The sequence below is a fragment of the Macaca fascicularis genome, chromosome 19 (assembly GCF_037993035.2).
Source record: "Macaca fascicularis isolate 582-1 chromosome 19, T2T-MFA8v1.1".
NCBI classification, from domain to species: Eukaryota; Metazoa; Chordata; class Mammalia; order Primates; family Cercopithecidae; genus Macaca; species Macaca fascicularis.
In genome coordinates, this window is record NC_088393.1 from 63,314,008 (window position 1) to 63,334,887 (window position 20,880).

Here is a 20,880-nt window from a genome sequence, read left to right on the forward strand (position 1 = left end):
TCGGGACCTCCACCTGCCCTGCCCCAGTTACCCGAGCATCCAGCCCCAGCTCTCAGACAAGTCGCCCTCAAGTGGGTATGTATGACACATTTAATTCCTTGTTCTCCGTCTCACAAAGGTTTCTCACATTTTTGTACAAAAACCCAGGCTTCCCTTTCCCCTCCCTCCCCACCCCAACATGAAAAGTAATTGCTTAAATAAATAGTATGTATTCCTGCCCAGGCCTCGAGGGGGAGGAGCCAGGGCAGAAGTCTGTGGACACAAGAATCCGGGACCCCAGCTCCCTCCTCCTCGGGGACCCAGGAGCCCACCCCCGCTCCTGAAATAAATAAGTATAAATAAGGCACAGATGCCCCCCAGCCTCACGGAAGGACTGTCTCTAACTAGGGGGAGATAAAGGCAGGGGGATCACCTGGCTGTTTCGCCCCCAGTACCGAAATAAATAAATAAATAAGATGTGGCTTTGGAAGGACGGTGGTGGCTCTGGGCCTCGGGTCACAGCCGAGTCTTCAGCAGCAGTAGCCCCCTCACGGCCCAGTCAAGTGTCAGGTGCAGCCCCCCCAGGATGGCGTGGGCGGCCCTGATGCCCCCCCAGGTTGAGGAGGGGGGCGCCAGCGGGGGCGCCGGCGGGTCTGGGGGCAGCTGGGGCAGGGCCAGGCGGGACATCTGTGGGGAGAGGAGAGAAGGTGAGCCACAGGTCGACGGTGCAGCGGGGGTGCAGGGCAGGGGCGACGTAGAGCTGCAGCTGAATCGGGGCTGGGGGACCTCCAGGCTGCTTATTCACAGGGGGACTGTGGTGTGTGGGGTGAAGTGTTTAGGCTGGGAGCTCTTCAGGGTGTGGGGTTCAGAAAATTGAGGCTGGGGTCAGGATGGGCTTCCAGAGCTAAGTGTGGGGGTTGGGGGTGAAGTCTGTGGAGTCAGGGCTGGCATCTTAGTTGCAGGTGAGGGATCAGGCCTGGGGGTTGTGAGGGTTGCCAGGGCTAGAATCTCAGCGCTGGGTTTTTGTTGTTGTTGTTTTAAAAAAAATTAACCCTCACGCCTGTAATCCTAGTACTTTGGGAGGCCGAGGCGGGTGGATTGCCTGAGCTCAGGCAATCCGGTCTCTACTAAAATAGAAAAAAAGTAGCCGGGCATGGCAGCATGGGCCTGTAGTCCCAGCTACTCAGGAGGCTGAGGCAGGAGAATCGCTTGAGCCCGGGAGGTGGAGGTTGCAGTGAGCCGAAATGGTGCCATTGCACTCCAGCCTAAGCAACAGAGCGCGAGACTCTGTCTCCAAAAAAAAAAAAAAAAAAAAATTCAAAAAATAAAAATAGGCCGGGCGCGGTGGCTCAAGCCTGTAATCCCAGCACTTTGGGAGGCCGAGGCGGGTGGATCACGAGGTCAGGAGATCGAGACTATCCTGGCTAACATGGTGAAACCCCGTCTCTACTAAAAAATACAAAAAACTAGCCGGGCGTGGTGGCGGGCGCCTGTAGTCTCAGCTACTTGGGAGGCTGAGGCGGGAGAATGGCGTGAACCCGGGAGGCGGAGCTTGCAGTGAGCCGAGATCACGCCACTGCACTCCAGCCTGGGAGACACAGCGAGACTCCGTCTCAAAAAAAAATAAATAAATAATAATAATAATAATAATTAAGAGACAGAGTCTTGCTATGTTGCCCAGGCTGTCTCAAACTCATGGCCTCAAGAGGTCCTTCTGCCTTGGCCTCCCATGCCTTGGGATTACAGGAGTGAGCCACGGCGCCCGGCCAGGGCTGGGGTTTTAGAGAGTGTCTGGGGTCTGTGGGCTCGAGTGTAGGGTCAGGCCCTGGATCTCAGGGCTAAAGTCCTAGAGGTGGGGTCTCTGGGTTCCAGTTCAGGAACTCATGGGTGAGGGCTGGAGTCTCAGAGCTAGAAGTTGGAATTTGAGATCCAGGGTCTTTGGAGCTATTTGGAGCTAGGCCCAGGAACCAGGGTTTGAAGGTTTCTGGGTTCAGGGCTTTGGGGCTGGCTTTGGAAGTGAGGGTCTTGGGGCTGTACAGGCACAGACTCAGGGTCTGAGGTCTCGGGGTTTTAGATGTGGGGAGTGAGACATAGGGCCTCAGGGCTCAGGGTCTAGGGCCTTGAGGTCTTGGGTTTGTAGAGCCAGGGACCCAAGGCTGGCTTTGGGTCAGGGTCTTATATCTTAGGGTCTGGGATCTTTAAGGTGTCAGGATCTCAGGGCCAGGGCCTGGGGTCTCAGGGTCTGGAGGTCCATGGTTTTCTTTTCTTTCTTTCTCTCTCTCTTTCTTTCTTCTTTTTTTTTTTTTTGTTTTTTTTGAGAGGGGGAGTTTCACCCTTATTGCCCAGACTGGAGTGCAATGGCGTGATCTCAGCTCACTGCAACCTCTGCCTCCCAGGTTCAAGCAATTCTCCTGCCTCAGCCTCCCAAGTAGCAGGGACTACAGGTATACATCACCACACCTGGCTAATTTTGTATTTTTAGTAGAGACGGGGTTTCGCCATGTTGGTCTGGCTGGTCTCGAACTCCCGACCTAGGGTGATCCACCCGCCTCGGCCTCCCCCAGTGCTGGGATTACAGGCGTGAGCCACCGCGCCCGGCCAGGTCTGTGGTTTTCAACGCCATGGGGCCAGGGTCTCCAAGTCTTGAGTTGAGGATTTGAATTCCCAAGTCTTTGGGCTTCAGGGTGGGGTCTTGGGTCTTAGGGGCTGGGATATGGGGACTTTGAGGTCATGGATGATGGAGTCTCAGGGTCTTGGGGTGAGGATTTGGAGTTTCTGGGTGGGATTTGGGGGTCTAGGGCCTCAAGGTCTCAGGGCCACAGGATCTTGGGGCTGTAGAGGCAGGGTCTCAGAGCAGGGCTGTTGCACTTAGGTCTGGGGTCTCAGGCTTCAAGGACTCAGGCCACAGGATCTTGGGGCCGGGGTGGGGGTCTGGGGTGTCAGGTCTTGGGAACAGGACATACCAGGAGCTGCAGCCGGCGCAGCAGCCGGTCCAGCCGGGTCTGCAGGGTGCCCAGCTCAGGCTCCAGGGTCTTCAGGGAAGAGCCCATTGCCCGACGCAGCCACTGCACATGCCGCAGGTAGGACAGTAGGTCCGCTCGCAGCCTTGTCAGCACACTCGGGAGCTGGGGACAGAGCCAGGACGTCAGAGAACACCCAGCCAGTGCCCGCTGTGCCCCTCATCCTCCCCACCCCCTTTACTCCCTGCCTCCCGCCTTGTCCCCAGCCCACTCCCCTGCCCTTACCTGTAGAGCTCCCAGTGCCCCCGCGCTCATGGCCAGGGTGGGCAGGGAATCCAGGTTGTGGTCCCCGTCAGCTGGGAATTTGTCCTTCTGGCAGGGAAAAAAGGCTGTGAGGGGGCCCCTGCCCAGCCTAGGGGCTCCCTCCATCCCCCACGCCAGGCCCCCAACTCTTCCTCTCCCTCACTCTGCCACCCGAGAGCCCAGGACCCCTTCAAGTGGCCTGCCCACAGACATCTCTCCGTTCCTCTCTGCCTCTCACTCCTGTGCTGGCCCCAGCCCAGTCTCTCCTACCAGCTGTATAGTCAGCTGCCGCGTGTCCTCCAGGAGAGAGCGGGTCAGGAGCACGGTGCTGTCCAGCTCGGCCCGAGGGTCTGGGGAAGCTCGAGGGGAGCCAGGTGGTGGCCCAGGGGCAACAGCTGTATCTGGCCACAGGCTCAGCACGACCAGGACCAGGCGGCAAACACCTGAGGGCAGGAGAAGACACAGAGCTCAGGCTGGACTCCGGGTCTGAGGGAGGAGGGGCTGGGGGTCTGGACTCCTGGGACTGAGGGAGGAGGAGGCTGGGGCCTGGACTCCTGGGTCTGAGGGAGGAGGAACTGGGGGCCTGGACACCTGGGTCTGAGGGAGGAGGGGCTGGGGGTCTGGACTCCTGGGTCTGAGGGAGGAGGGGCTGGGGGTCTGGACTCCTGGGTCTGAGGGAGGAGGGGCCGGGGGTCTGGACTCCTGGGACTGAGGGAGGAGGAGGCTGGGGCCTGGACTCCTGGGTCTGAGGGAGGAGGAACTGGGGGCCTGGACACCTGGGTCTGAGGGAGGAGGGGCTGGGGGTCTGGACTCCTGGGTCTGAGGGAGGAGGGGCTGGGGGTCTGGACTCCTGGGTCTGAGGGAGGAGGGGCTGGGGTCCTGGACTCCTGGGACTGAGGGAGGAGGAGGCTGGGGCCTGGACTCCTGGGTCTGAGGGAGGAGGAACTGGGGGCCTGGACTCCTGGGACTGAGGGAGGAGGAGGCTGGGGCCTGGACGCCCGGGTCTGAGGGAGGAGGGGCTGGGGGTCTGGACACCTGGGTCTGAGGGAGGAGGGTCTGGGGTCTGGACTCCCGGGTCTGAGGGAGGAGGGGCTGGGGTCTGGACTCCTGGGTCTGAGGGAGGAGACACTGGGGGCCTGGACTCCTGGGTCTGAGGGAGGAGGGACTGGGATCTGGACTCCCGGGTCTGAGGGAGGAGGGGCTGGGGGCCTGGACTCCTGGGTCTGAGGGAGGAGACACTGGGGGTCTGGACACCTGGGTCTGAGGGAGGAGGGTCTGGGGTCTGGACTCCCGGGTCTGAGGGAGGAGGGGCTGGGGGCCTGGACTCCCGGGTCTGAGGGAGGAGGAGGCTGGGGCCTGGACTCCTGGGTCTGAGGGAGGAGGAACTGGGGGCCTGGACTCCTGGGACTGAGGGAGGAGGAGGCTGGGGCCTGGACTCCTGGGTCTGAGGGAGGAGGAACTGGGGGCCTGGACTCCCGGGTCTGAGGGAGGAGGAGGCTGGGGCCTGGACTCCTGGGTCTGAGGGAGGAGGAACTGGGGGCCTGGACTCCTGGGACTGAGGGAGGAGGAGGCTGGGGCCTGGACTCCTGGGTCTGAGGGAGGAGGAGGCTGGGGCCTGGACTCCCGGCCTTAAGGAGGAGGGAACTGGAGGTCTTAAGTCCCAGGGTGGAACGCCCGCGGGCAGGTCGTAGGGCCGGGCGGGCTTCCCTCTCCCTCCCTGGCTCTGGCGGCCCCGCCCGTCGGAGCAGACGCGGCCCCGGGCGGGTAGACGGGCCGGGCGTCTCCCGTCCGCCCCCGGACGCCGGAATCTGGGCCCCGGGGCGGGGCATGGGGGGGGGAGGCACAGGCCAGAACCTGCCCCTCCCCGGGCCGCGGGAGCCCGAGCTGGCTGGGAGCAGGGGAAGGAGCCAGAGGCCAGGACGGAGCCCCGGAGACACGGACCTCTCCCACGGGAGACCCCTTAGACGCCCTCCCAGGAGCCCCGCCGGGTGGGCCGCAGGAATCCGGGCCGCAGCGCACCTGGGCGGAGACGGGCACAGCCACGGGCCCGGCCGGGCCGCGGGAGTGGGAGACCTGGCGGCGAGGGGCTCGGAGGTCCGGGACTGGCTCCCCGCAGCCCACCCCGGCCGCCCCGCCCACCCGGCCACTCGCCAGCCAATCAGCGCTCCCCGGCCGCCCGCGCCTCGCACACCCCCTGCCCGCCCCCTGGCCCTGCCAGCCGTCGGTCTGTCGGTGCGTCCGTCGGCCGCATCTGCCCGGCTCCCCTCGCTCTCCGCCCGCGCCCAGTCTCTCTCCTCCCCCTGCCTGGGGTCGCTGCTCCCTGGCTTGCTCCGGTCTCCGCGGACCCTGCCTCAGTTTCCCTCCGGAGCCTCTCTGCCGGGATCCCAGGGAGTCTGCGTCTCCCGGTCCCCGCGGGCTCCCTGGGGCCTGGGCCGATGGGGGTTCCCTCCCTCCCGGCACCAGTCCCTCCGTCCCTGCCCCTGCTCGGTCTCCGCGTCTCGCTCCCTCTCGGGGCCCTGTCTGGCCCGTCCCTCCCGCGGCGCTTCTGATTGGCTGCCTCCATCCGCGCCTGTCTGTGTCTCCCTCTGCCCATCTCCTCTCGGCCTCCTCCTGTCTCGGAAGCTGCTCTCCTCCTCGTCTCTGACTCCCCGGCTGCCTCTCTCCGGGTCCCTCTCTGTGCGACTCAGCGGGGTCTGCCCCCACCCCCGCCGTGGGTCCCTCTCCTCCCTGCCTCCCTGTCCCCTCCACCCACCCCACGAACCAACTTACAGTTCATGTCCCCGCAGGGCCAGGGGTTCCCCAGGGCAGGGGGCAGGGAGCCGGGGGCCTTTAACCCTTCCCTGTCCGCTGCCGGGGGAGCCCCGGGGGTCAGCTGGGCCGCGGCCTGGGGAGGGGAGGCATGTGCCCGTCAGCAGCAGGGCCGAGGCAGTGAGGGAGTGTGGACGCCTGGGGGGTTATATAGGGGGCTGGGGCGGGCGGGCGGGGGGCAGGCGGCAGGGGAGGGCGGCCTGACACATCCTGACTCACCCTCCCTGCCTGCCTTTTCCATTCACACGGAGCGGCTGCCTTGCAGGGCTCACGCCGCCGCGCTCGGAGGAGGGCACGGAAGGAAAAGTTGGAAAAGTTGAAAAGGGAAAGGGGGGGGTGGTCGGAGAGGGGCTGGTGAGGTCATTGGCGTCCCCTCCCTCCACCTCCACGGGCCAGAGCAGACACTCAGGCTCAAGGGCTGGGGCCCGACTGTGGGTGGGGGTCCGGCTGGACCAGGACTGGCAGAGAGAGATGGGGAGGCAGGAGGACGGAAAGGCAGAGAGAGGCCGGATGGAGGGACAGGACAGGGGCCTGGAGAGGTGGAGGCAGGAGGAACAGGGAGTCGAAGGGACGGAGAGAGACACACACACAGAGTGAAGGAGAGACTGAGACAGAGACAGGGAGACCCAGATGCACAGAGATGGAGGCAGCCAGAGAGACGCACCAGAGAAGCAGAGAGGATCAGAGGGCCAGTCCTGGAGACAGAGGAGAGGTTCTGGGAGTCCGAGATCAGACAGCGGGAGGAAGACAGCAGGAGGGACTTGGGGAGACCGGGAAACCCCAAGGGAAAAGGAACAGAGACACCAAGACTCTGAGAGAGAGGACACAGCAGCTGAAGGCACCAGGCAAAGAGACACGGGGCAGAGTGACAGGGACGGAGAGGCCCCATTAACAGAGATGGGGAGACAGATATTAGAAAGACAGAGATGCTGAGATGTTGGGGACTCAGCAATGGGGCCAGAGAGTAAAAGCCTTTCTCATTTTTTTGTTTATTTGTTTTCTGGGACTGAATCGCGCTCTGTCGCCCAGGCTGGAGTGCAGTGGCGTGATCAATGGCGTAATCTCAGCTCACTGTAACCTCTGCCTCCCGGGTTCAAGCGATTCTCTTGCCTCAGCCTCCCGAGTAGCTGGGATTACAGGTGTGCGCCACCACACCCGGCTAATTTTGTATTTTTAGTAGAGATGGGGTTTCACCATGTTGGCCAGGCTGGTCTCGATCTCCTGACCTCATGATTCGCCTGCCTCGGCCTCCCAAAGTGCTGGGATTACAGGTGTGAGCCACGGTGCCCAGTCTCGTTTTTGTTTTTTATGAGACAGAGTCTCGATCTGTTGCCCAGGCTGGGGTGCAATGGTGTGATCTCAGCTCACTGTAACCTCTGCCTCCCAGGTTCAAGTGATTCTCATGCCTCAGCCTCCTGAGTAGCTGGGATTACAGGCACCTGCCACCACTCCTGGCTAATTTTTATGTTTTTAATAGAGATAGGGTTTTGCCATGTTGCCCACGCTGGTCTCAAACTCCTGAGCTCAGGTCATCCGCCCACCTCAGCCTCCCAAAGTGCTGGGATTACGGGTGTGAACCACCACGACCGGCCAGAAAAGCCTTTCTTGAAGAGGCAGGTGGAGACAGGAAGGAGGAAGAGAGACGGAGACAGAGGACCAAGAGAAAGAGGCGCTGAAACACTCCACAGAGGCGAGACCTCCTTGTGCGACTCTCCCACTCTGTGCCTTAGTTTCCTCATCTGTGAAGGGGGGGTTAATGAGCACCCCCAGCCCTCTAAACGCCACGATGAGGATAAAGTGAGCTCGTTCGCGTGAAGCACAAAGTCAGTGCTAACCATCCTTATTCCCCTCATTAGTTCTTATGAACGCATCAGGGACACAGAGAAAAAGATGTTGCCTTTGAGAGAGACGGGGAGGATGAGGGAGACGCAGGAGCAAGGTGGGGTGAAGACGGGACAGTGGGGACACTGAGACAGTGGCCAGAACTGGGGCCAGGGGCCAGAGCCCTGGTGGTTTCTGCACAGAGGTGGAGGTGGGAGAGGTGTGCAGGGGGGAGGGGACCCGCAGGCCAGGGTGGAGGCAGCAATGCCACCACGGTGGAGGCATGACCTCATCGCCTCAGGTAAGAGCTCTTTCCCTCTCTCTGGCCTGTCACAGCCACCCCTTCCAGGGCCCCCCAGGGGCCCTCCCCAGCACCGGCTCCTGCTGGGACCCAGGCCTCTGACCACTGGGTCTCCGCCCCTCAGGGGGCCTGCTTCCGGCTGAGTCAGATGGGGGGCCCAAGGCTGCGTCAGTGAGGGGAGAGCTGACGTAGACCCCCCCCAGACCGGCGGGGCCAGCCAAGGTGACTCAGGCCACCAGCTTGGGGGATGGACTAGCCTGAGGGGATAGGGGACTGGCTTGGGGCCAGCTGGGGAGCAAGAACAGGGCTCTGGTAATGCCAGCCCCGTCCCCCTACAGGGACCAGAGCCCAATCCCCAGCCCCTCCTCCCTCAGACCCCAGAGTCCAGGCCCCCAGGCCCTCCTCCCTCAGACCCAGGAGTCCAGGCCCCAGTCCCTCCTCCCGCAGACCCAGGAGTCCAGGCCCCAGCTCCTCCTCCCTCAGACCCAGGAGTCCGGGCCCTAAATTCTAGCTCAAGAAAGGTAGAGGAGAATATCTTGTGGCCCTTCTACACTTTGGGGAGCATGTATGGGGAGGTCATGGGTCTGGGACGAATCCGGGGTCCCAGCTGCTGCCAGTTTCCTGTCTCGTCTGGGTCCCCAGCCCTGGGTTGTGGGCTCAGACTCCATCCCGACAGCGAGGCTGCAGGAGGTGCAGGTAGATGGGGCGGGTGCAGAGTGGCAGGGCTGGGAGTTATTGGCAACTCCTGGGTCTGCCCAGATCAGGGTGGGACACATTGGGCTACTTCTGTGAAAACAAGAGAAAGAGAGAGAGAAAGAGATGAAGATTGGAAAAGAGACCCAAAGGCAGGACTAGGGAATCCCAAGAAAGTGACAGATGACAGAGACAAACAGAGCTGGGGAGACAGGGGCGACCCCAGGAAGCAGCCAGGGCTGTGGAACCCAGGGGAAGCTAGAGACCAGCTTGGGGGCTCGGAAGCAGACTGGGCAGCCGGGGCACAAAGCCTGGGGTGGTCAGAGACACTGGGGAGAAGCCACGGGGACGTGGGGGATGACCAGGGAGTCCTGGCTCCCGCGCGGCCCCGGGGGGAAGCTGAGCCGGCAGGGTGTGAGGTCAGCAGGTCCCAGGCTGTGTGTGTGTCCGTCTGTCAGTCCCTGGGGGGTCCTGTCTGGCCTCTGGGGGGTGACGGGGCAGGCTGGCCACAGAGGCAGCCCAAACCTGTCATTAGCGGTGAGGGCCGTGACGGCGGGGGCCCCCCCAGTCCCAAGCCGCGGTCCAAGGCCAGGCGGCCCCACCCCCCACCCCCTCCTTGATCCCTGAGGAATCCCGGGAATTGGGAAGTGGGTCCAGATGATGTTGACACAGGAAATGGTCAGCAGCTGCCAGGCCTCAGCCCCACAACCCCTCTGACCCCCACCCCCGGCCCCCTGCAGAGACCCCTCTGACCTGTGTCATCTCTGACGAAGGCAGCCCGGGGCCCACTCAGTACCCACCAGGATGTTTACAGGAGAGATGGGCAACACAGGGAGTCACCCCATGGGGCTTCCTGAGAAATGGGTCTGGCTCCTGGACCATCCACACAGACCCACAAGTTCAGGCCCCCAGCCCCTCCTCCCTCAGACCCAGGAGTCCAGGTCCCCAGGCCTTCTTCCCTCAGACCCAATTCTGGCTCCCAGCCCCATCCTTCATACCTGGGAGTCCAGTGCTCAGCTCCTCCTACTTCAGACCCAGAAATCTGGGACCTCCAGCCCCTCTTCCCTCAGACCCAGGAGTCCAGGCCCCCAACCCCTCCTCCCTCAGACCCAGAAGTCTGGGACCCCCAGCCCCTCCTCCCTCAGACCCATGAGTCCAGGCCCCAGTCCCTTCTCCCTTTAATGCAGGTGTCTGAGTTTCCAACCCCCTTTTCCCTCAGATGCAGCAGTTCCAGCCCAGAGACTGTCCCAGGGGAGCTGAGACTCCCTTCTCACTGTGCTGCAAAGCTGACTGGATGATTTGGGGTACACTAGGGGTTATGGTCCCAACCCAGTCCCTCAGTCCGGCTTCCTCCTCTTGGAAGCCAAGTTTCCTCCCAGTCACTGGGGAGCGGAGGGTGGGAATCAATGTGGAAGCTTCAGGATCTCCATTTGGCTGACTCCCTCCCTCCACTCTCTAACCTCTGTTCACAGATGGGGAAACAGATCTAGGAGGGATATGGAGGTTCCCTGCCCAGGAGCCACCATCACAGTCTCCGAGCAGCTCCAGCCCACCAGGCCCTCAAATCTCAGCAGGGGCCACATGGCCTGTCCCCTTCCCTGTTTTTGTTTGTGTTTGTGTGTGTGTGTGTTTTGATTTTGTTGTTGTTTTTTTTGGATACAGAGTCTCACTCCTTCACCCAGGCTGAGTGCAGTAGCACGATCTCGACTCACTGCAACCTCCACCTCCTGGGTTCAAGCAATTCTCCTGCCTCAGTCACCCAAGCAGCTGGGATTATAGGCAAGTAACTACCATGCCCAGCTAATTTTTGTATTTTTAGTAGGGACGGGGTTTCCCCATGTTGGCCAGGCTGGTCTCGAACTCCTGACCTCAGGTGATCCTCCTGCCTCGGCCTCCCAAAATGCTGGGGTTATAGGCATGAGCCACCGCGCCCAGCCCTATGGCCTTCCCTGCTAAACATTCCCTAGACAGCAGGCCTGGCGTGCCTGAGACGAAAAGCCTCTCGGGGTCCCCTGGACTTAGGCTCTGGCCCCCATTGTCTCATCTCCTTCCAAGGTCTCCTTGTTGCCGGGGTGGTAGGGGGGGGACCTTCCCCAACAATGGGGCTCAGTGAGGACTCTGTGTCTCCCAGCCCCCCTTTCCCTGGTTGCTAAGGCGAAAGACTCCCTAGCAACGGGGTTTCCTGAGCCTTCGGGCCACCCGAATCCACCTTCTCAGGTATCACTTTCCTAAGGAAAGGAATTCCCTCGCAAGATCTCCCAGTTCCCCACCCCTCAGGGCACCCTGGGTGATGTGGAGACACACCCCAGACCCCCGGGCCCTCCCAGACTTCTGGTCCCCGCCGTAAGTTGCCAAGGAGGTTCTTCTAAACCTGAGACGCCCCCCCTCCCACCAGGTACCTAAAGAATCAACACCCTAGAGCAGGCATGGCCAGGCTGGTGTGAAGCCCCCCCACCCCCCTTCATTCCCGTTGCCGCGGGGACTCCCTAGCAACAGAACTCAGAATCCTGGGGCCTGGCGGGCAGGCGGGCGCGGCCGGTTACTGGGGTGATGTCCCGTAAGGCCTCTTCCCACAGCGGCCCCAGGGGTCTGGGGAGGCGACATGTTGGGCTCTGGGATCCCAGCGCTGGGCCTGCTTCTGCTCCTGCAGGGCTCGGCAGGTGAGGGGCTGGTGAGGCCGGGGAGCTGAGGAGGGGCGCCCGGACCTGCACAGCCCTAACACTGCCCTTTCTCTCGCAGACGGAAATGGAATCCAGGGATTCTTCTATCCATGGAGTGAGCAGCGGCTGAAATACTGGGTTGCCCGGAGAGGGGAGCCCAGATCAGAACCCTGAATCGGAGGGAGGAGGGGCTGGGGGCCTGGACTCCTGGGTCTGAGGGAGGAGGGACTGGGGGCCTGGACTCCTGGGTCTGAGGGAGGAGGGACTGGGTCTGGACTCCTGGGTCTGAGGGAGGAGGGACTGGGGGCCTGGACTCCTGGGTCTGAGGGAGGAGGGACTGGGGGCCTGGACTCCTGGATCTGAGGGAGGAGGGGCTGGGTCTGGACTCCTGGGTCTGAGGGAGGAGGGGCTGACCTGGACCCCTGGGTCTGAGGGAGGAGGGGTTGGGGATCTGGACTCCTGGGTTTGAGGGAGGAGGGCCTGGGCCTGGACTCCTGGGTCTGAGGGAGGAGGGACTGGGGGCCTGGACTCCTGGGTCTGAGGGAGGAGGGGTTGGGGGCCTGGACTCCTGGGTCTGAAGGAGGAGGGACTGGGGGCCTGGACTCCTGGGTCTGAGGGAGGAGGGGCTGGGATCTGGACTCCTGGGTCTGAGGGAGGAGGGGCTGGGGGCCTGGACTCCTGGGTCTGAGGAAGGAGGGACTGGGGTCTGGACTCCCGGGTCTGAGGGAGGAGGGCCTGGGGGTCTGGACTCCCGGGTCTGAGGGAGGAGGGCCTGGGGGCCTGGACTCCTGGGTCTGAGGGAGGAGGGACTGGGGTCTGGACTCCTGGGACTGAGGGAGGAGGGGTTGGGGGCCTGGACTCCTGGGTCTGAGGAAGGAGGGACTGGGGTCTGGACTCCCGGGTCTGAGGGAGGAGGGCCTGGGGGTCTGGACTCCCGGGTCTGAGGGAGGAGGGCCTGGGGGCCTGGACTCCTGGGTCTGAGGGAGGAGGGGCTGGGGGTCTGGACTCCTGGGTCTGAGGGAGGAGGGACTGGGGTCTGGACTCCTGGGTCTGAGGGAGGAGGGGTTGGGGGCCTGGACTCCCGGGTCTGAGGGAGGAGGGACTGGGGTCTGGACTCCTGGGTCTGAGGGAGGAGGGGTTGGGGGTCTGGACTCCTGGGTCTGAGGGAGGAGGGGCTGGGCCTGGACTCCTGGGTCTGAGGGAGGAGGGGCTGGGGGCCTGGACTCCTGGGTCTGAGGGAGGAGAGGCTGGGGGCCTGGACCCCTGGGTCTGAAGGAGGAGGAGCTGGTGATGAAGCCACTGGCGGTTGGTCCCCAGGCTGTGAGGGTGACATATGGGACCGAGAGAGCTGCGGGGGCCAGGCGGCCATCGAGAGCCCCAACCTCTGCCTGCGCCTCCGGTGCTGCTACCGTGATGGGGTCTGCTACCACCAGCGCCCAGACGGTGAGGGCTCCTGGTCCCAGGTCCTCGGGGCGTGGGTGTGGTGGCCGGGAGCCCCGGGTCTGAACCCTGCCTCCCTTGTCCAGAAAACATGCGGAGGAAGCACATGTGGGCGCTGGGCTGGGCGTGCGGCGGCCTCCTCCTCCTGAGCTGCAGCATCTGCTTGTTCTGGCGAGTGGGCCTGGGATGGGGCGGGCGCCTGCACCCCCAAGGGGAGGGTCCGGCCGCGGGCAGGGGCTGAGCCGTCCGCTCCCTGCAGGTGGGCCAAGCGCCGGGACGTGCTGCACATGCCTGGTTTCCTGGCGGGTCAGTGCGACTTGTCCAAGTCAGTCTCGCTGCTCTCCAAGCACCGAGGGACCAAGAAGACGCCGTCTGCGGGCAGCGCGCCGGTCGCCCTGTCCAAAGAGTCCAAGGATGCGGAAGGGGCCACCGAGGGGGAAGGGACAGAAGAGGGTGAGGAGACAGAGGGCGAGGAAGACGAGGATTAGGGGCGTCCCCGGGGGACTGCTCAATACAGATACGGTGGACGGATACGTGTTCTCGTCTCTGAGAGCTGTGGGGAGCAGGGGGCATGGCGCATACAGAGGCGAGGGTAACAGGTGGGGGCTGGAGGGGGTTTGGGGATGGAAGCTCAGGGGGCCCCAGGCTGTGGCCATGGGGGTGTGAGCTGAGGGGGACCCTGGAATGAGAGAGATCTGGGAGGTAAGTGGGGAGCTTCTGAGCTGAGGGGGATCTGTGCTCATGGGGGTGTCCTGGGCTGTGATCATGGGAGCCGTGGACTGAGCGGGTAGAGGTGTAGGAGTGCTGGAGTGCGGGTCTGAAACGAGGGAGTTGGGGATATGTGGGGGTGGCGGGGTCTGAGGGGTGCCTGGACTGGGCGGGGGCAGGAGCATGCCACAGCCATGGAAACGTGCCCCTCAGTCTCCTCCATGGAGTGCCAGTGACCGACAGTACCCCCCCGCCGCCACCCCAGATACACCTAGATTACCATGGGCTGCTCTCCACCAGTAACAGCACGGCGAGGCAAGGGGTGGGGGTTCCGGGCACAGGCGCCTCCTCAAAGGGCAAGGGCCTCTCTCATGGACGATGACTTCAGCTCCCAACTCCCCAGTGGCCAGTGGCAATTTTCCTGGAGGTTCGCTGCAGTCTAACACTCGTCCTACCCGTCCCTCCCTCCCTCTCCCTGCACCAAGCTACCCTTCAAAAGTGTTTCCCCAATAAATATCTTGCAAGTCCAATTTGTCTCCGTGTCTGCTTCTCAGAGAACCCAAACTCATACAGCCATGTCGGGGTAGAGTGGAGGGGTCTGGGCTGAGATCCTTATCCCCCGGGCCCCTCCCTGGTCCCCTCTGAGAAGGGGCCAGTATAAGGCTGGGCTCCTATATCCCCAGGGCTCCCAGTCTCCCCAGGGCAGGGGCAGCCTCACCTCAGGTGTGGCCAGGCCCACCTGGGTGCTAGAAGGAAGCAAGCCATCTTGTCTCCGTTCCCACCCCAGCAGGGTCCCTCTCCCAGACAAACATGCAGCGCTGAGGCAAATCTGCTTTTTATCCAAGTGAGGAGGGAGGGGGGACAGGGAGCGTCCTGCTGGCCACGGATGTAGAGGCAGCTGCACACTGCAGTCCGGTCCTGACAGCTGGAGCCCAGGGGTTGTCTGCAGGAGGGAGGGTGGAGTGAGTGACGGCTCAGGAACCCCCCCGCATCCCTGTGTTCCGGGCTCTCTGCCTGGGGGGCAGAGGCAGGGAGCCCTGTCCACCCACCCTTGCCCCTCACATGGACCCACACACTTGTTCCTTCGTCCCTGCATGCCCCCATTTGTAAGTGTGTGCATGCGTGTGTGCCGTTAACGCACTGGAATCCATGGGTAGCAGACTGGGAATGCAAGCCAGGGAGAGGCAGAAACGGGGAGATGCAAAAGAGAGAGGAAGACGCAGACATGCAGAAAGGGAGAGACAGAAGCACAGGGACAAAGAAACCTGGGAGACAGAGACACAGAGACAGAGAGAGAGAGAGGGAGACAGGCAGACAGAGAAGACAGAGGCAGAGGGAGGCCAGGCATGGTGGCCCTCATCTCAGACCCTCACCCCAGCATTCTGGCTGCAGGCCGGAGGATCACTTGAGCCCAGGAGTTTGACACCAGCCTGGGTAACATAGGAAGGACCCCATCTCTGGTACCTGTAGTCCCAGCTCCTTGGGAGGCTGAGGTGGGAGGATCGCTTGAGCCCAGGAGGTCGAGGCTGCAGTGAGCTGTGATTGTACCACTGCACTCCAGCCTGGACAACAGAGCGATGGGGGTGGCTCTGCCTGGCTACTCATGGTGGTCTCAGAGGCTGTGGGGGCTACCAGAGCTAGAACCTGTGGGTCCCTCTGCTCAAATTCAGATTCTCTGTCTTTCATGTGCTGGAAGCTGCTCGCTCTCCCCAGTAAGCAAGAGTTTTGGTTTTCAATAGGCCCATTTTCCTTGTAAGTGGGGTCTACGTTCGAGTCAGTGTGGTCTGAGTCTTTGGTGGAGGCTCCAAGAGTGGAGGCCTGTGCAGCTGTGCTAGATGTTTAAGCTACGTAAAGGATTTTCGTTTCTTTTTTTTTGAGATGGAGTCTCACTCCGTTGCCCAAGCTGGAGTGCAGTGGCACGATCTTGGTTCACTGCAACCTCTGCCTCCCAGGTTCAAGTGATACTCCTGCCTCAGCCTCCCTAGTAGCTGGGATTACAGGTGTCCACCACCACGCCTGGCTAATTTTTGTATTTTTAGTAGAGATGGGGTTTCACCATGGTTGCCAGGTTGGTCTCAAACTTCTGACCTCAGGTGATCCACCTGCCTCGACCTCCTAAAGTGCTGGAATTACAGGTGTGAGCCACCATGCCCGACCTCATAAGTGATTTTCTTTTCTTCCTTTTTTTTTTTTTTTGAGATGGGGTCTCACTCTGCTGCTCAGGCTGGAGTGCAGTGGCTTGATCTTGGCTCCCTGCAGCCTCTGCCTCCCAGGTTCAAGCAATTCTCCCACCTCGGCCTCCCTAAGTGCTAGGATTACAGGCATGAGCCACTGTGCTCAGCCAGGATTTCCAAAGGTAACAGTAACTACAGGTGCTTATTTTCACATTTTATGCCAAGCTTCATGTTAGCTTATGCTTCACCCGTGCAAACAGATGTTCATGCTTTCTTACACCAGTTCTTCCACTGAACCACAACATGTAGCGTATGATTGGGGTGACTACTTCTTCAAATCTCACAAAGAATAATATACAACTGGAAGCATTCTGGATGCATAGGAGAAAAGTTAATTCTAGCTGGGTGTGGTGGTTCATGCCTGTAATCCCAGCACTTTGGGTGGCTGAAGTTGGCGGATCACCTGAGGTTGGGAGTTCGAGACCAGCCTGATCAACATGGAGAAACCCCGTCTCTACTAAAAATACAAAATTAGCCGAGTGTGGTGGCGCATGCCTGTAATCCCAGCTACTTGGGAGGCTGAGGCAAGAGAATTGCTTGAACTCGGGAGGCAGAGGTTGCAGTGAGCCGAGATTGTGCCATTGCACTCCAGCCTAGGCAACAGAGTAAAACTCCATCTCAAAAAAAAAGTTAATTATTTACCTACATAAAATGTCCTAAGATAGAAGAGTTTATCTCAAACCCCTATTTGAGAGATGGATTCAGTCACCCATCCATCCATGTGCCAATAAATGCATTCATCCACTCATCTGTGTACCAAACATCTGTCCAACCACCCATTCATCATCATCTACCTATCTATCCAGAGAGCACGCACAAGCTAGGCGAACCCCGACTGTCCTACGGAGAGTCCTATGAACCAGCTGACGCCCCTGCCCCAAGAAGTTCCCAAGTGTAACCACAAGTTAAGGTGCCCCGGGGAAGTGACACAGGCACCCTCATTCCTTTTGTTCAGTAGGAGTCTCTGAGACCTCCCCAGTACCATGCTGCATGGGTGAGGCCGAGGACACAGAGAAATATCAGGAAAGGCTCTTGTCCCTTTATCAGGCAAGGCTCCCTCCCCAACCATATCCATTCATGGTCCATTCACCAATCCACCACCTAACCACATCTACCCATTAAACAACCCATCCAGTCATCGATCCAACCACAGCTCAGCATCAACCAACCCATGCATTCACCCATCCACCGCCCACCCATCTATCCATTCACCCATCCATCCACTCACCCATCTATCCATTCACCCATCCATCCATCAAACAACTCATCCATCCACCCATCCACCCATCTATCCATTCACCCATCCATCCACCCACCCATCTATCCGTTCACCCATCCATCCATCAACCAACTCATCCATCCATCCATCCACCCGTCCATCCACCCATCCAGCCATCCAGCCATCCATTCTTCCATCCATGTATCCATCCTTCCACCTCCTTACCCAACCATCAACCTTTCCTGATTTCACACTTTTTGCTGGGTAACGTTAGGACCAAGGACACTAGGGACCTAGGTCTTACCCTCAAGGCACTCCCTGTCAGGTGGGAGAGACAGTAACAACGTAGACACAGCACATGGTCATACAAGCAGCAAGAGAGGTCGCTCAGACAATATGAAGACCCAGAGAAGGCCAGAGAAATTGAGTTAAATCTTAAACATGTGAGAAGTTTTCTGGGCGGTGTGGAGACAGCCAAGGGCACTCCTGGTATAGAGAAGAGCAGGAACAGGGACCAACTGGCCATCTGTGGACTGAGAGACATCATTAGTGCAGAGAGGCAGGAGAAACAGGGCCAAAATATGGGGGCGTCCACAGGCCAGTGAGTGCTTCGGTTTAACTGAAAGTGAAGAGGAAGCCACAGTAGGTCTTTGAGCAGAGGCAGCTAGCTGGAAAGGTGTGATTAGGAAAGAGATAGAAGGTAGAGGGGAAAGGGGAGTGAAAGTGTTGTGGCTTCCCTTCTCCTGCCTCAGTTGGTCCTTCTTACTCCTCCTTTCCTAGGACTACAGGTCAGGAGAATCCCAGCTCCTCCACCTACGTGTTGTGCGGCCTTGGGCAAAATTGGCGCCTTTCTTTTTTTTTTTTTTTGAGATGGAGTCTCGCTCTGTCGCCCAGGCTGGAGTGCGGTGGCGCTATCTCAGCTCACTGCAAGCTCTGCCTCCTGGGTTCACGCCATTCACACGCCCGGCCAGTTTTTTTTGTATTTTTAGTAGAGATAGGGTTTCACCAGGATAGTCTTGATCTCCTGACCTCGTGATCCGCCGGCCTCGGCCTCCCAAAGTGCTGGGATTACAGGCGTGAGCCACCGCGCCCGGCAAAAGTGGCGCCTTTCTGAGCTTCAGTTTCCTCCACTGTAGAATGGGGATGGTAATAGCAGTGACCTCGGAGACTCAGTTACATCGAGAGGATTAAATGGGGCCTGGGCTGGGCTCGGTGGCTCAGGTCTGTAATCCCAGCACTTTGGGAGGCTGAGGAGAACAGATCGCATGAGTTCAGGAGTTCGAGACCAGCCTGGCCCACATGGTAAAACCCTGTCTCTTCTAAAAATACAAAAATTAGGCCGGCAAGGTGGTGCACGCCTGTACTCCCAGCTATTTGAGAGGCTGAGGTGGGAGGATTGCTTGAGGCTAGGAGGTCGAGGCTGCCGTGAGATGAGATCACACCACTGCACTCCAGCCTGGGTGACAGTGAGAGATCCTGTCTCAAAACAACCCCAAACGACAACAACAAAACAAAACAAAACAAAACAAAACAAAACAAAACAAAACAAAACAATGGGGCCTGGTGCACCTGGAGGCTGGGGCAAGTGTGGCTCTCCCCGGGCGGGGGGCCTGTGTGACTCGGCCCCCACACTTCCCATCTCCAGCGGCAGGGTCTCACAGCCTTCCCCACGTCTGCACCGGTGCCTGCTGTCTCTGCGGTTCTCCGCCAGAGTCTGCCCGTCCCGGTCTCCACCCCTCCCTGGGACTCTACTTCCCCATGGCCGCTCTGTGTCTCCATCTGTCCATCGCTCCCCCGTCTGTCTCCATTCCCGTCCCTCCCTCGGTCCCTCCGTCTCCCCGCACTGCCCCGCCCGCCCCTCACCTGGGCCTCACTCGCTGCCCGCGCCCGCCGCCCCGGGCCCGGCCTCGAGCGTGGCGAGCTGCAGGCGCACGCGGCGGGAGCCTGCGGGCGGCGGGGGCGCGCGGGCGGCTCGGCGCGCTCTCCGGGAGCCGGGCGCGGGGCGCTGGCCCGCGGCGGCGGGCGCCGACCAGCGGCGGGAGAGCTTGCGCGCCAGGCGGGCGAGCGCCGAGGGCCGCAGGCCGTAGTCGCGCTCCAGCTCCTGGCGCGAGATCTCGATGTTGCCGGTGTACCAGAGGATCCAGCCCAGCAGGCTCAGGAACACCAGCAGCGCGCCCGAGTAGATGAGCAGGTCCCCGAAGTCGCGGCCGCGCACCTGCAGCTGCGCGAACACGCCAGTCAACAGCGCCGCCATGCCTGCCACGTCCAGCGCCACGGCCAGCAGCAGCGCCATCCGGCAGCGGCCCAGGCCAGCCGCGGGTGCGGGCGCGACGGCCGGCGCGGACGGTGCACCCGGTGGGGTCCTCTGCGAGGCGCACACCGCTGGCACCGCCGCCATGGCCTTGCACCGCCGCCCCTGGCGTCCAGAGAGAGCGTTCCGGGGTGCGGCCCGGCCCGGGGCGGGGTCAGGGGACGGCGCCAGGTGTGCCAAGCTCCCGCCTGGTCACCTGAGCCCGGCTGGGCGCAAACCGACCCCAGCCGTGGTTTCCGTGCAGGGGCTATTATTGCTCAGAGGCCTGCGCCGGTGGTAGCCAGGCGCACAGCCACGGGTGCCTCAGGGGCCGTGCCACCCAGGGAGGTGACACATGGCCAAAAATCAGGGCATTTCAGTGGTGGCAGCGTGGGACACTCGGAGCCGGGCGTGGCGTTGTTTCTGCTCAGTGTCCGCCTCCCGAAGCCAGTGCAGATTAGACAGTGCAGATCAGACAAGGCCCTTAGACGCCAAGGAGCTCTGGGACGCGAGAACCAGCAGTCGGGATGGTCTAAGAGGGGGAATCTCGGGGCTCAGCGGAAGCTGAGTTTCCTTTACTCAGAGCGTGTCTTCTGGAGTCTCCTGTGTGCCCAGCGAATGAAAGCCAAGGGAACAAAGCCGGACGAGACCCATCAGGTCCAGAGCGCACCCGTGGAGGAGGCTGGGCGAACCCCGACTGTCCTATGGATAGTCCTATGGACCAGACGAGGCCCCTGCCCCAAGGAGTTCCCAGCTGTAACCACAAATTAAGGAGCCCTGGGGAGGTGACACAGGCACCCTCGTTACTTTTGTTCAGCAGGAGTCTCTGAGGCCTCCCCAGCACCATGCTGCGTGGGTGAGGTCGAGGACACAGAGGGATATCAGGCAAGGCTCCTGCCCCTTTAGGGTGGCCCTGACAACGGATCATAACCTCCCAGGGAGCTGATGGGGCGTGACAGGCACACTGCAGGCTGGAGGCACAGGTGGAGGGCAGAGAAGAGGACTGGCAAATCTACAGAATCCTAAGGGGAGCCAACAGCAGCCACATGCAAATCTCCCTCCCTCCAAACAACTCTCCCGTAGAGGGCATCCGTGCTCCCATGGGGTGGCAGTCTACGAGAAGTTTCCGTGTAGGTTCTCCCCAGGCTTAAACAGTTCAAAAGTTTTATTTCAAGAAAACTCTGGGGAGGGCGAACTGCAAGGGGGCTGCCGAGATTAGCCGAGGGATCCCGAATGAAGACGGAATGTTTCCGAACAGACACACCTCTCCGAAGAGCGTTTCCGGAGGGTTCCGAAAATGCCCGAGCGGGCCTCGGCGCCTTCATTGGCCATCACCGCGAGGGCTTACGAAGACCGGAAATATCCAAAGGTGCCGGGGCTAGGCTTAAATAGTTCACGCATTCACCAGTTCGTTCATAAAACAAACGTTCGTTGAGCGCCCATCATATGCCAATCACAGTGACA

General features: G+C 61.0%; 3 protein-coding genes across 7 annotated transcripts; 1 reads left to right on the forward strand and 2 right to left on the reverse strand.

Moving 5' to 3' along the window:
- Positions 1-76: 76 nt before the first annotated feature.
- Positions 77-6,172, reverse strand: IL11 (interleukin 11). 3 transcript variants are annotated; one of them, XM_045380641.3, is made up of 5 exons: positions 6,012-6,172; positions 3,513-3,685; positions 3,225-3,308; positions 2,943-3,104; positions 77-666 (listed from the first exon to the last, which is right to left on the reverse strand). In XM_045380641.3, exons 1-5 carry the CDS (start codon positions 6,016-6,018, stop codon positions 496-498), a joined length of 597 nt encoding a protein of 198 aa, XP_045236576.1. In that variant the 5' UTR covers positions 6,019-6,172; the 3' UTR covers positions 77-495. The 3 variants fall into 3 exon arrangements, with proteins under 3 accessions (XP_045236576.1, XP_045236575.1, XP_065391018.1); XM_045380640.3 differs by having other exon boundaries at positions 3,225-3,311; XM_065534946.2 differs by lacking the exon at positions 6,012-6,172 and adding an exon at positions 5,262-5,367 and having other exon boundaries at positions 3,225-3,311.
- On the forward strand, positions 4,989-14,203 carry TMEM190 (transmembrane protein 190). 3 transcript variants are annotated; one of them, XR_010583153.1, is made up of 5 exons: positions 4,989-10,169; positions 10,338-10,644; positions 11,605-11,640; positions 12,843-12,968; positions 13,225-13,361. XR_010583153.1 is itself a non-coding variant. In XM_005590400.4 (5 exons), exons 1-5 carry the CDS (start codon positions 11,468-11,470, stop codon positions 13,451-13,453), a joined length of 534 nt encoding a protein of 177 aa, XP_005590457.3. In that variant the 5' UTR covers positions 11,438-11,467; the 3' UTR covers positions 13,454-14,203. The 3 variants fall into 3 exon arrangements, 1 of the variants encoding a protein (XP_005590457.3); XM_005590400.4 differs by lacking the exons at positions 4,989-10,169; positions 10,338-10,644 and adding exons at positions 11,438-11,525; positions 13,052-13,136 and having other exon boundaries at positions 13,225-14,203; XR_010583152.1 differs by having other exon boundaries at positions 4,989-10,644.
- A 289-nt stretch (positions 14,204-14,492) lies between these two features.
- Positions 14,493-19,557, reverse strand: TMEM238 (transmembrane protein 238). The gene is made up of 2 exons (XM_045380642.2): positions 18,990-19,557; positions 14,493-14,616 (listed from the first exon to the last, which is right to left on the reverse strand). The coding sequence occupies exon 1, from the start codon at positions 19,522-19,524 to the stop codon at positions 18,997-18,999; it is 528 nt and encodes a 175-aa protein (XP_045236577.1). The 5' UTR covers positions 19,525-19,557; the 3' UTR covers positions 14,493-14,616; positions 18,990-18,996.
- Between the last annotated feature and the right edge of the window lie 1,323 nt (positions 19,558-20,880).

What these genes read in the sequence shown, in the direction of transcription:
- TMEM238 (XM_045380642.2), bottom strand. Translation starts at nt 19,524, where the DNA reads ATGGCGGCGGTGCCAGCGGTGTGCGCCTCGCAGAGGACCCCACCGGGT.
- IL11 (XM_045380640.3), bottom strand. An exon ending in GGGCACTGGGAGCTCTACAG is followed by an intron (nt 3,105 to 3,224) that starts GTAAGGGCAGGG and finishes CTCTGTCCCCAG; the next exon opens with CTCCCGAGTGTGCTGACAAG. An exon ending in TGCGCCGGCTGCAGCTCCTG is followed by an intron (nt 667 to 2,942) that starts GTATGTCCTGTT and finishes CTCTCCCCACAG; the next exon opens with ATGTCCCGCCTGGCCCTGCC.
- TMEM190 (XM_005590400.4), top strand. Translation starts at nt 11,468, where the DNA reads ATGTTGGGCTCTGGGATCCCAGCGCTGGGCCTGCTTCTGCTCCTGCAG. An exon ending in GGGATTCTTCTATCCATGGA is followed by an intron (nt 11,641 to 12,842) that starts GTGAGCAGCGGC and finishes GTTGGTCCCCAG; the next exon opens with GCTGTGAGGGTGACATATGG. An exon ending in TGCAGCATCTGCTTGTTCTG is followed by an intron (nt 13,137 to 13,224) that starts GCGAGTGGGCCT and finishes CGCTCCCTGCAG; the next exon opens with GTGGGCCAAGCGCCGGGACG.